Source organism: Podarcis bocagei (assembly GCF_964188305.1).
Source record: "Podarcis bocagei genome assembly, chromosome: 14".
Taxonomy (NCBI): domain Eukaryota; kingdom Metazoa; phylum Chordata; class Lepidosauria; order Squamata; family Lacertidae; genus Podarcis; species Podarcis bocagei.
The window spans coordinates 1,122,046-1,134,706 of record NC_138139.1 but is presented as its reverse complement, the minus strand read 5'-3'; the positions used below and the strand labels follow the sequence as shown (position 1 = coordinate 1,134,706).

General features: G+C 45.7%; 1 protein-coding gene across 4 annotated transcripts in view; it reads right to left on the bottom strand.

The window, feature by feature from the left end:
- Positions 1-2,223: 2,223 nt before the first annotated feature.
- The window catches only part of ACSBG1 (acyl-CoA synthetase bubblegum family member 1), a 30,663-nt gene continuing 20,225 nt past the window's right edge, over positions 2,224-12,661 (bottom strand). For all 4 annotated transcript variants that reach the window (XM_081170599.1, XM_081170601.1, XM_081170600.1 and 1 more), the window contains 7 exons: positions 12,355-12,531; positions 11,532-11,713; positions 9,535-9,765; positions 8,470-8,687; positions 6,818-6,957; positions 4,322-4,568; positions 2,224-4,050 (listed from right to left, as the gene is read on the bottom strand). In XM_081170599.1, the coding sequence (XP_081026725.1) occupies positions 3,974-4,050; positions 4,322-4,568; positions 6,818-6,957; positions 8,470-8,687; positions 9,535-9,765; positions 11,532-11,713; positions 12,355-12,531 (1,272 nt within the window). In that variant the 3' untranslated portion in view covers positions 2,224-3,973. The remainder of the gene's footprint in view (positions 4,051-4,321; positions 4,569-6,817; positions 6,958-8,469; positions 8,688-9,534; positions 9,766-11,531; positions 11,714-12,354; positions 12,532-12,661) is intronic.

The window sequence follows — 12,661 nt, the reverse complement described above, 5'->3', positions numbered from 1 at the left end:
TCTGAAGCGCCCTCTCCAATTGCATGGAGCCCGGGCAGCCCCATGGTTTTTTTCGGAGCTAAGGGTGATGAAACAATCGTTGAGACGGCTAGAGCGTCGGTGGCAGAAAACTCCGAATCTGACCGGACACAGGTTAGAGCTCAACGTCGAGCCTACCAAGTGGCGATAGTGATGGTGAAGAAGACTTTCTTCACCGCCTCTATTGCATCTGCAGAAAATAGTAGCAGGAGACTCTTTCAGGTGGTCCGCAATTTAACAGAACCACCTTTACCACCGGGGCCTTGTAAAGACCCCAAGATCTCCTGCAGATAAAATCACTCTTATTCGGAAGCAGCTTGACACCACTGTGGGAGCAGGGCTGGGGCGGGAGAGTGCTAGAGCTCTGTCTGGTCAAGTTGTATGGAATCAATTTCAATCCGTTACCCCCGAGGATGTGGACAGGCTGCTCGGACGCGTGAAACCAACCACCTGTCTCCTTGATCCTTGCCCATCCTGGCTAATAAAAGCAAGCCGGGAAGGGCTGGGCAATGGGCTCTGCGGGATGGTGAATGCTTCCCTCTGTGAGGGAACATTCCCAGATCCGCTGAAAGAGGCGGTCATTAAACCGCTTCTTAAAAAAACATCTTTAGACCCGGCCAATATGGCTAACTATCGCCCAGTCTCAAATCTTCCATTCTTGGGCAAGGTGATTGAGCGGGTGGTTGTTGAACAACTCCAGGCACGCCTGGAGGATGTGGACCATTTGGATCCCTTCCAATCGGGATTCAGGCCTCATCATGGGACTGAAACTGCCTTGGTCACGCTGGTTGATGCTCTCCGGCGAGCTAGGGCTAGGGACAAAGGTGAGAGTTGTTTCCTAGTTCTGCTGGATCTCTCAGCGGCCTTTGATACAATCGACCATAACATCCTTCTGGACCGTCTAGAGGGGCTGGGAGCTGGGGGCACTGTTATACAGTGGTTCCGCTCCTTCCTCCTGGGCCGTGTTCAGAAAGTGGTGGTGGGGGATGAGTGTTCAGACCCCATGGCTCTCACCTGTGGGGTGCCTCAGGGTTCTGTCCTCTCCCCCATGCTTTTCAACATCTACATGCAGCCACTGGGAGAGATCATCAGGAGGTTTGGGCTGGGTGTTCATCGGTATGCGGATGATACCCAGCTCTACCTCTCTTTCAAATCAGAACCAGTGAAGGCGGTGAAGGTCTTGTTTGAGTGCCTGGAGGCGGTTGGAGGATGGATGGCGGCTAATGGATTGAAGTTGAATCCTGACAAGACAGAAGTACTGTTTTGGGGGGACAGGGGGTGGGCTGGTGTGGAGGACTCCCTGGTCCTGAATAGGGTAACTGTGCCCCTGAAGGACGAGGTGCGCAGCCTGGGAGTCATTTTGGACTCACAGCTGTCCATGGAGGCGCAGGTCAATTCTGTATCCAGGGCAGCTGTCTACCAACTCCACCTGGTACGCAGGCTGAGACCCTACCTGCCCGCGGACTGTCTCGCCCGAGTGGTGCATGCTCTGGTTATCTCCCGCTTGGACTACTGCAATGCGCTCTACGTGGGGCTACCTTTGAAGGTGACCCAGAAACTACAACTAATCTAGAATGCGGCAGCTAGACTGGTGACTGGGAGCAGTCACCGAGACCACATAACACCGGTCTTGAAAGACCTACATTGGCTCCCAGTACGTTTCCGAGCACAATTAAAAGTGCTGGTGTTGACCTTTAAAGCCCTAAACGGCCTTGGCCCAGTATACCTGAAGGAGCGTCTCCACCTCCATCGTTCTGCCCGGACGCTGAGGTCCAGCGCCGAGGGCCTTCTGGCGGTTCCCTCATTGCGAGAAGCAAAGCTACAGGGAACCAGGCAGAGGGCCTTCTCGGTAGTGGCGCCCCCCCCCCCGGTGGAACGCCCTCCCATCAGATGTCAAAGCGATAAATAACTACCTGACATTCAGAAGACATCTTAAGGCAGCCCTGTTCAGGGAAGTTTTTAATCTGTGATTTTAGTGTATTTTTGGTTTCTATGGAAACCGCCCAGAGTGGCTGGGGAAACTCAGCCAGATGGGCAGGGTACAAATAATAAATTATTATTATTATATTATTATTATGGGTGTGCAGTAAAAATATCCTTGGCTAGTCCGCCACAGGGGTTCCCTATCCCTGCTCTTGCCTCAACACAAACAATGCAATCCTACATGTTGATTTGGAAATAAGTCCTTTTAAGGAACATAAGGAATTATGTTTTGTGTTGTCATGTTCTTTGCTACTACAATGAATCAGCATAAATTCAAGAGGTGTTTTTAACCTTTGCATTCAGAAGGTGCTTGGTTCATATCTTCAGCTAAGAGAGACCTGGATTCGCCAGGGCCAGAAAAAGCCTTAACTTGTAAGACTGGGTTAAAAGACCATTGATTTAACTCATAGTTACATCTTGTGCCAATGCCTGTTTTTCATTTGTTGCAAAACTTGAATTCTGTAGTCTGATCTACATAATTTTATTTTAATTTGTTATTCAGCTGACAAAAATACAACCTGCAGCCATTCAATGAAAGCAGTCCTGTGGCATTTAGTACAAATTAGTATGTTTAACTTCATTTGCTAGAAAACATAACTTTTAAAAATATGGTTATGTTTTCAACAGAAATAGTGTTTGAATCTGAATTGTTTCCAGAAGCTATAAATAAAGATGGAAAAATTTAGCTTAGTTCACATTTTAATGTGACCAGACCAAATTAGCGTGTCCCAAAACAATGCAGGAAACAAAAGCGCAGCTAACTTTCGAAATTATACTTCTCTGAATTTTGCAGTGCAGTTCTCCAACCAAAGGTATATATCTTATAGGAAAGTGTGCATAAAACTATATATATTGGTCAAAATTAATGTCAAAATGTATTATACTTAGGAAAACTGCATACAAAATATGTATATTAGGAGAATCCTACTCACTGATTGTGACAGTAAAGAATCAAAATTGTAGGGTTGGAAGGGAAGCCGGGGACTGTCTAGTCCAGCCCCTGCACTGCAGGAATCTCAACTCAAGCATCCCTGACAGGTGGCCATCCAACCTCTGCTTGAAAGCCTCCAAGGAAGGAGAGGCCACCACCTCCCAAGGGAGTCTGTTCCACTGTCAGCTCTCATCAGAAAGTTCTTCCTGATGTTCAGTCAGAATCTCCTTTTTTGTAACTTGAAGCCACTGGTTTGGGTTCTACCCTCTGGAGCAGGAATAAACAAGCTTGTTCCCTCTTCCATGTGACAGCCCTTGAGATATTTTTAAATGGATATCATTTCTTCTCTTTGTCTCCTCTTTTCCAAGATAAACATACCCAGCTCCCTCAACCGTTCCTCATAAGGCTTGGTTTCCAGACCCCTGATCATCTTGGTCGCCCTCCTCTGCACACGTTCCGGCTTGTCAATATCCTTCTTAAATTGTGGTGCCCAGAATTGGACACAGTATTCCAGGTGTGGTCTGACCAAGGCAGAATAGAGATTTGTGTATTTGGAGAAATGCACACTAAAATGATGGTGAATTTTAGTGAATGCTTTCTTTAAAGAAACAAACTGATGTTGAAAAGTTGCAAATCCTATTTAAGATTGGACTGAAAATGAGAAATCACAACTGGCAGATTGGTCCATCCCTATCAATAACTGAATGAAAATCTATATTCACTGGAATGAATATTGGATTGATCGGCTGGCCATCTGTCATGGATGCTTTAGCTGAGATTGCTGCATTGCATAGGCTCAACTAGACGACCCTCTGGACCCCTTCCAACACTGATTCTGGGGTGCCTGCTTCTCTCTGGCTTCTGTAGCCTAATTAGCATTTAGAAGTGAAACCCAAAACGTGCTCTTGTTAGTATCTGGTGCTCCTCTTCAAAATGGTGGTGGTCTTCAAACAGCTTCCTTGGAAAGATGGTCTTACATATTCTACAGAATGTGTGTTTCTGTTCTATTGGAGCTTGAAGAGCAATACTGGACGGCTGACTTTATTTTTTGTAAAAGAAATCAATTTCATCTTTGTACTTCTCAACAACAGTTTGCCGCTTTAATTTCATGGTTGGACCTAAAATGGAAATGAATTGATATTAGCAGTTTGTCATGAGGAAAGTGTGTGTGGAAAAAGTGGATTCTAATCCAGAGGCTTAATGATCCCAGCTGAAGAACTGCAGATGATGGATGGAATACACCAGAGATCCTGCAGTTCTACTTTACTGGATACATTTACCAAAGTCAAACCCCAAATTTAGCAGTCTTACTATCCCTCCAAAGAGATATATCTGGAATTTTTAATATAACTGAATTCCAGGTTGTAACCCAGCCCTTGGAAAACTTACCAAATTCCCCACCGGAAATGGAAAAATCCTTTTGTAGAACTGCCCACTTCTGAATGCGCTGAACATTGGCCGCTGCCCGTCCGTTGACTCTGTCTATGCCATCTTGGATGGCCCGATAAACAGCCGGATCTCTTGTCCGCACAACCTCAGACACTTGAGTGGCTTTGCTGCCAACTTTCTGACAAAACTCCCTGGCTTCTTGGGTCAGGCTGTCCGTAGGCTCAGAAGTCTCAGGATCCACTGCACACTGGAAATGGGAAAGGAGAGTGTGGTGAAATAAACAGCTTTTTATTATTTGTTAAATTTATATACTACCCTTCATCTGAAGATCACAGGGTGGGTTACAGCATAAAGTGTTCACACAGGTATTTATGTGGCAGTGATCCTGGTGTGGAAAGGGGACCTGCTAGTACCAAGGAGGCTACCCAGCCTGAACTTCCCTACTGCCGGATCTGGCCAAAGCTCCATCTAGTCCAGAGGGAGGAACCTTTTCCAGCCAGGCCACATGCCCTTTCGGGCAGCCTTTGCAGGGGAGAGGACACCTGCCAGTGGCAAAAAGGGAGCAGAGCAGCAAATGTGGATTTGTTTCATTTTTGCTGCACACAGAGAGTCTTACATCCAGACAAGCCAGAGGATTTGCATTCAAGGAGACATTTCAGTCAGGCCAAAATACTGGGAGGGGGTGGAGCAGAGTCACTGAGAGTTGTGGCTTGGGAAGAGCTGAGGGTTCAATAGTGGAGTCGGGGGCACCTCTGTCTTGAGGCTTCTCATCTCAGACCCAGAGCTTCCAGGTCCTAGGACAGTATTGGATTCTCTCTTTGTCAACTCCCAATTAAGGGCCAAGGTAAGCTGGCAGCTCTCAGCCCTTTGGGGCAGCAAATTCCATTGACTCCTAGGAAGAAGCCTCTTCTGAACTTAGCAGTTTTGTTGAATGAGTCAAGTTCTGCTAACAGCAGAAAGGTAGAGAAGTGTCTCTCTGTCCCATTTTCTTTTCCACACTATGCAGTCATCCACAGTATTTAAAATGCAACAATATAAAAGCAGCAAGTAAATGTAAAAGAGAACTAAAAACTGCAGCAAGCCCCAGAAAGCATCTTGGAATTTAAAGGAATAAAAGCACATGCTTAAAAAAAATGCAGAAACAGAATTTTCAAAGCAGCACAATGAGAGTTAAAGATTTAGAGAACAGAAAGTTCTGGAAAAGATTATATTGCATGTACCAGCTGAACCATTTTGGGGACGGCATTTCATAGACCAGGGAGAGCTACACCCTGCCATCACTGATATTAGGCAGTCCTGGCTGAGAGGCTGATGGGAGCTGGAATCTGACAACATTGGGACGGCATCTGGCCAGAGGCGTAGGAAGGTCAGGTGGTAACCAGTGCGGAAAATTTCTTGTCACCCCCCACATTGAATTTTTAAAATCTTTTTGCCTGCAAAAATGGTTTTACATTATTTCATATTTTCTTATTCTGGGCCTCTAATAACAAGTAGACGACTGTGGACAGATACTTAAATCTACAGGATGGATTGTGTTTAGGCTTGTGTTATTTTATTTATATTTATTGTTTATTTATTTAATAAAATTTATTTTTAAAAACCTGCAAAGTGGTTTACCAAAACAAAAAACACCACAGCAGTAAAATCAAGAAAAATTAACAATCCTACTTTAGAACATACAAAAGCTAAAATATAAAGATTAAAATTACTTCTACTTCCTAAGCATCTAGGTATGCTTGCCTAAAGAAGAATGCTTTTAGCAGGTGCCCGAAAAGAGTCTAGCAAAGGCACGTGCTTTGTTGCAGTAGGTGGGGAGTTCCAAAGTGCAGGTGCTGTCACAGTAAACAATGCAGTACAGATATTATGTGGAACCTGTAGTAGTGCTTGAAACTACTGAAGGGGGGGTTTTATTTATTGTGATTTCACCATGCTCTATCATCTGAAAAGGAAAACATTGATTTAAAAAACAGGACTGCACAGCAGCAATCTAGTCTCATCATGATCCGTGGGACTTATTCCTGAGCTGACGGTGCGTAAGATGGGCTGCAATCCTATGCACCCTTGCATCCAACTTGTACCTAAAACTCTGCACAAGCCTGCACCAGAAAATTGTAGAGTTGGAAGGGACCCCGAGGGTCATCTAGCCAAACCCCTGGGGATCTCAACTAGACCATGCCTGACCGATGGCCAACCATCTTCTGTTTTTCCCCTCAGCCATTTTCCCAAAAAAAGTTTTTAATGAACCGCCCTAGTAGGGCAGTAATTGTTCCTTGATAATTTGTCACCCCCCTCCATGATGGCACCCAGGGCGCACCGCCCCCCTTCCTATGCCCCTGCCTCTGGCCTCCCACCCTCCCTTCAGGAGACACCACTGCCATAAGCAGTTTTCAGTGGAGAAGGTGTCCTCCTCCTGCTCAACACCAAGTGAGTGAGCCGCTGAATTCTATGCCTCATTTGTACATCTGCCAGAAATGTTTAACTGTGCTGGACCTGTACCTTTAAAGTCAGTAACATGGACAAGAATTTCTTCTGATCTCCAATCAGCATGGCGTTGCTCACAAGAGGCAGCTCCCTCTTGACAGCATCTTCGAGGGGGACTGGAGGGATGTTTTCACCCCCAGCTGTAATCAGGATCTCTGAGAGCAGGAAACACTGGTTTGCACTCAGAGAGAAACAGACAGACAGACAGACAAGGCATTCCTCATTGTGGAGTTTAGATCTCACTCTTTTACTTATGGATGGCTTAGCTTGCTTTCTGATGAGTCACACCAGAGGAGACATTAGGAAGCCCAAAGAAAGGACATGCATGTGCCTTCTAGGACGGGGGAGAAATTTGCAAAATATACGCCCTGTCAGGCATCCTTCAAAATCCACACTTCTCCAGGTTTTGGAGGACAGTTCTTCAGTCAAGCAATGCATACAGAAAGTGTGCCAAAAATAGTTGCCTAGAATAGTGAAAATAGCAGGTATTTGGGAAATTACTTTGCAAAAAATGTTTATAGTTGCCAAAATTGCATTTTTAAAAATTTGTACTAGATACAACTGGATGTAGTTGGGGTTGCTGTTGCAAGGGGGGGGGGACTGTAACAGGTTGTATGTCTGGCAATTTAATTCTTTTTTTAAAAAGTAATTTTGAACAATCAATGTGTGACTGTGTAGAACTGAACTGAAGATTGGGAAGATGAGAAACTGAAATCGTTTTATTTGCTCATCTGTAGTGCTAGCCCAATTTTCCATGGAAGAAGAAAAAGGAAAGTGGGGAAAATGTAAAGCCCTTGCTATGGGACTATGGGGATGGTGGGGGAAGAGAGAGAATTTTGTTTCTGTCTGTAGTTTAATGAGAAACTACTTAATTCACACTTCAACATGTGAACTGAAACACAATTATCCTTTGAAATATAGAGGATTTTAAAAAAAGCAAAGTGATGTGGAAATGTGAGAAGCCAAGTTTATGGTCAGAATAATGAGAAACCAAACAAATTTGTCCATACCAGGATTGCATCCACTACACTGGTGTGCTGAGGGGGACTATGGGGCTTGGAGAACCACAACTCAATGCACATTGGGAGCAGACAAACCCAGGGGTAAGGGCTTCCTGAGCTGACCTCACTCCCACAAGGACCGGAGGAGAAAACCTCCAGCAGAGAAAGATTTTCCCCATCACCTTTAAACTGGAAATGCCTGGTGTTGAACCCAGAAACTTCTATGTACAAAGCAGGTGTTCTTCCTCTGAAACAGCCTCTGTGTCACCCTGTGGAAATGCTAGACAAGTGCCAGCTGCAAAACCACCAGAAGGGGGCAGGACAGGACAATTCACTGCAGATTTGGAATAGCAAAAGAGCAGGAGAGGAGAGAGCGAGATTGCCAGGGCCAGACCCAAAAATGGAGCCCCCTCCCCACCAAGGAAGAAGGGGTGAGGGAAGATCTACATCTCAAGCAGCCTGAGGTGGTTGCCTCCCCTTGCCTCAGGGGTGGGCTGGCCCTGTAGATGCTAACAAGGGGAGAAGGCACAGGATGCTTGGTTGATGAGGGTCCCCCTAAAACACACCAAAAGGTGTGACCCTCTCCACTGAGCAACCCTGGTGCTAAGCATGCTGGCCTGCTGAGAATGACTAGGCCCCAGGAAGCGTTGCACAAGGGCATCTCACCTTTAATTCTTCCTGTGACGTAGAGGAACCCATCACTGTCCATCTTCCCCAGATCTCCAGAATGCAGCCAGCCATCCTCATCAATTGCTTCCCTGGTCTTGTCCTCCATGTTCAAATAGCCCATGAAAACATTTCGCCCCCAGAAGCAAATCTCCCCATTGCCATCGTCGTCCTTGTTCATTAACTTCACTTTGCAACCTGGGACAGCTTTGCCGCAGCTGCAAGGGAAAGAGAACATGAGGAGCAGCAGCGATAGCACCAACAGCCCAAAGAGCGGACAGTCGCATCATCGTGGTCCTCGCCCAGCAGGCCTGACCCAACCCAAGCCCTGCTTGGGCAGGTGACAGGGCCCAAATGTCCTCCAAAGTCCTGCCTGGCTCCCTTTTCTGAGCTCCCATGTGGAAAAATAAACAATTGTGTATGTTTGTTGGGGGGGAAACATGTGAGTGTTCTGACACACAGATGCTGTAAAACTCAGAGCCCCAGAACTGGAGTTATTCTGTAGTCTTGGAGGAGTTGGGGAAGATGGCTCCAGCTTAAAATAAAAATAAAAATAGATGGCGGGCATCTGTTTTAATGCACAAGGCTTCGGAATTATTCGACTTCAATGGCACTGGGGGACAAAGGCAAGATGGCATCTGGAAGCTTTAAAAACTTTTTTTTTTAAGTTAAATGTGCAAACATCAGCAGTGGGAAGGAATACAGCTAACACCGTCTAGTTCCCCTAAGCCCTTCTTGTCCCAGAAGCAGCATTACTCAATACCAGCATTTCTGTACTTTATTTTCACTGATACATGGATTCAAATACATACTTTACCTCAATATATGTATTTTTGAACCACATTACTTGGGCTAGAGAATTGCATTGCAAAATTCAGAGAAATGCAAGTTTCAAAGATGACTGTATTGTGGTTTGTGAACAGTTTCAGAAAGCACAAATTAGGTTGGTTCGCGTTTCAATGTGAACGGAATCAAATTTCTTACCAATCCCTAACTGAGGGCCATTGTCCTGACTGCAAGATTGTTTCTGATCAGGTTGCAAGAACAAAGATGGCACAGCTTTACCTGTAACGCCGGTAAACATATGGGCTGGACATGCAGTGTGGGCCAGTGGTCTCGCTCATTCCGTAAGCTTCATACAAGGGGATGTTCAGGCCCAGGAAGAAGTGCAGCGCTTCTGTCGAGAGAGGAGCGGCTCCACAGAAGTGCTTCTCACACCGAGAAAAGCCCAGAGCCTGGCGGATTCTAGCAAGTACCAAAGAGTCTGCTAACCTCATTCGAAAGGGCTTTAAATCACTATGGAAAATAAAAGAGGAGGGAGGGAGACCCCCCCCCCCACAAGAGAAATGGCAATAGCTTTGAGATACAGAAAAAGAGGCCAAATGGAATTTTTTTCTAACTGACATCAAGAATGGAACAATATGCAAAGCAGCCACAGGGAAAAGGCTCCCCCCCCCCCCAGGAAGCTGCCTAGAGTAATATCTCTTCCCGTCTACTCTACTGTGCATCTGCATCAGCACAACCAGACACCTTCCTCTGCCTCAGCTTCAACCAAACCTGTCTCTCCTGCACTGGTCTCTACAGCCACAGCAGGGGCTGCTACCTTCCAGCAGTTGGACTTCATTCCCAAAAACACACTCTTCCATTGTCTCCCGAGACAGACAGAGGCCAAAAATGCTCTGCTCCGGGGATGGGCCACCTGTGGTTTTCCAGGTGTTGTTGGACTACACCAGGGGTGGGGAACCTCAAACTGGAGAGAGGAATGTGGCCCTCCAGTTTTCAGCTTCTGGCCCTCAGGGTTTTCCCTCCTGTAGGGTGTAATCCACTGGTGCAGTCAAATGCAACATTCCTTATTTCCCTAGCGTGGGCACAGGCAGGGGGACATCCGGTCAGGGTAACTTCCTGTTCCTCTGGTCTGGAGCATCCTCCCCCTGCATGTGATCTGGGAGATGGGCATGGCTCTGGCTGACTCCACAAAAGAGCTGAGTCACGCAGCCATTTTCTCAGTCTGGTTTTGTCTTTCTGTTGTCTTGCTTCTCTCTCTTGCTGCCATGCTGGTCTCCTGCAGCCATTTTGTTCTCTTAATGTAATTTTGCTGTCTGCTGGCTCTCAGCCAGCAGCACATGAGTTCAGTCTCCATATGAGACGAACTCACAATTTATTTATGTAACTACCAAGTAAAGCCTGCCTTTCAGGGATCAAATCGTGAACTGAAATGTGAGTAAACTTTTTGTTACTTTACTCAGAAAGACTCTTGTGTCCCTACTCTTTTAAGAGGGATCAAAAGGGGACACCAGGAAATAATCTTAACTAAGAGATTCAAACGAATCTACAAACTAGCTTCCAGCTATATTGAGTGGAATCTGCTCTGCTACATCACTTACTAGCGTGAGTGAAGGAAGGAGAATACTTATTCAATATATTTTTTCCTACTATCTTTAACATTACCACACCTCCACCCCCTTCAAGGGCCTTGCCTCACATTCTCTTGGAGTGTCTTTTGCAAGGCTGGAATGAAGGGAAAGAAGAAGGCCTTTCCCCCCATTTCCACCTGGTATTTGTCTCATTCAGCGCTATTTCTATTTCTAATAATAATTTGTTTTTCATACCCCACACATCTGACTGGGCTGCCACAGCCACATTGGACAGCGCCAAACAGAATATAAAAGAGCACAACGATACTTCAAAAATTAAGAACTTCACATTATAGGACTGCCTTCAGACGTCTATGGAAAATCAGATCTTTGTTTATTTCCTTGACATCTAATGGGAGGATGTTCCATGGAGAGGGCACCACTACCGAGAAGGCCCTCTGCCTGGTTCCATGCAACTTGTAAAGGGTCTCTTGCACTCTAACTTTGATGAACTTGGCTAGTTTTTAGCTTGTTCTAAAATGACATGAAAGCTGAAAGTTTCAGCTGAGTCTTTTGTCACCTACAAAAACCACCTGACCTTTTTAACCTGGAAAAATGGAAGTCTACCCTGAGCTTGTTTTTAAGGACTAGGAGTCCCTGGTGCTAATCTCTGCTGAATCTCCTGCTGGCCAGATCTGTATGACATACCTATAAGAGGCACTCAGGTTTTGTTCCAAGCTGACCGACATGGCCCAAGAGAGGATTTTCTTCTTCACAAATCCAGATTGAGAAGAGGCATCTTTGATCTTTTCCATGATCTTCTCCCACACCCGGGGAACTCCCATATGTGAGGTGGGCAGCGCCTCTTTCAGGGTACCCACCAAGCCCCCCTAAGAAGACCAAGAATGGATGGCAAAATTGGAAAGCAGAGACCACAGACAACCAGAAATTGCATAGACAACACAATATAGCCTGACACTAGCTAGCTACTCCTATTTGGCTACATATTGTTGATATTTCTGAGGTCAAACAAAGCCACTTGAGAGTGAAGGCAATCATTCCTAGACAGGAATTGCCCTCACTCGGAATGGGTGAAGCTTCATTTCAGAGAAGACCCCATTGTTGAAAAGAGGGGAAGGCTTTTTGTGGCTACCAAAGACATTCTCAAAAAGTGCTCCCTTTCGGCTCAGCCTGAGTTCTGTAGTTCTTTCAAAATCTACAGACTCTTTGTCCAGGAAGGGACAGTTAGAATAAAGACATATATCTGCAGTCAATGATACTTTAACCATCCTGATCACTAGTCTGACTTTACACTTAAAGGGTGTTGAAGGGTTTAATCACCCCCGAAGGCAGTAAATTAACTGTTTGTTCCCCATATAGTCTGCTTCTTATTGTTTCCCAGAGGGGTTTCCAAAGCTTTAAAGGGTCTTCTGCATCATCTCACTGAAAAACACCAAGTTCAACTTGACAGTTTTGAAGAGTGAAAAATAACTGGGGCATTTTTATTTTTTACATTTTTTTGTACAGAGACCTTTAAGGCATCCGGCTCTGCAAAGTAGACCTGTTCTCCCCACTTGATTCCAGTCCAGAGGTCATAAATCTGGGCTGCAATGTGGCTGAGAGGAAGGTAGCTGACGATGGTCTCCTGCTGGATTTCAGCCGGCTGCATGTCCCCAGCCCGGCTGGCATGGGCTGAAGTCCAGGTTATCTGTGCAGAAAAATACAGAGGTGTTAGATAATGGAGCAGATGTCCTTTGACAACGAGGAGCCCTCCATCAGCAAAGACCAAGGTCACATTCACACCATGCATGGAAAACACTGAGTCCACTTGAAGCAGT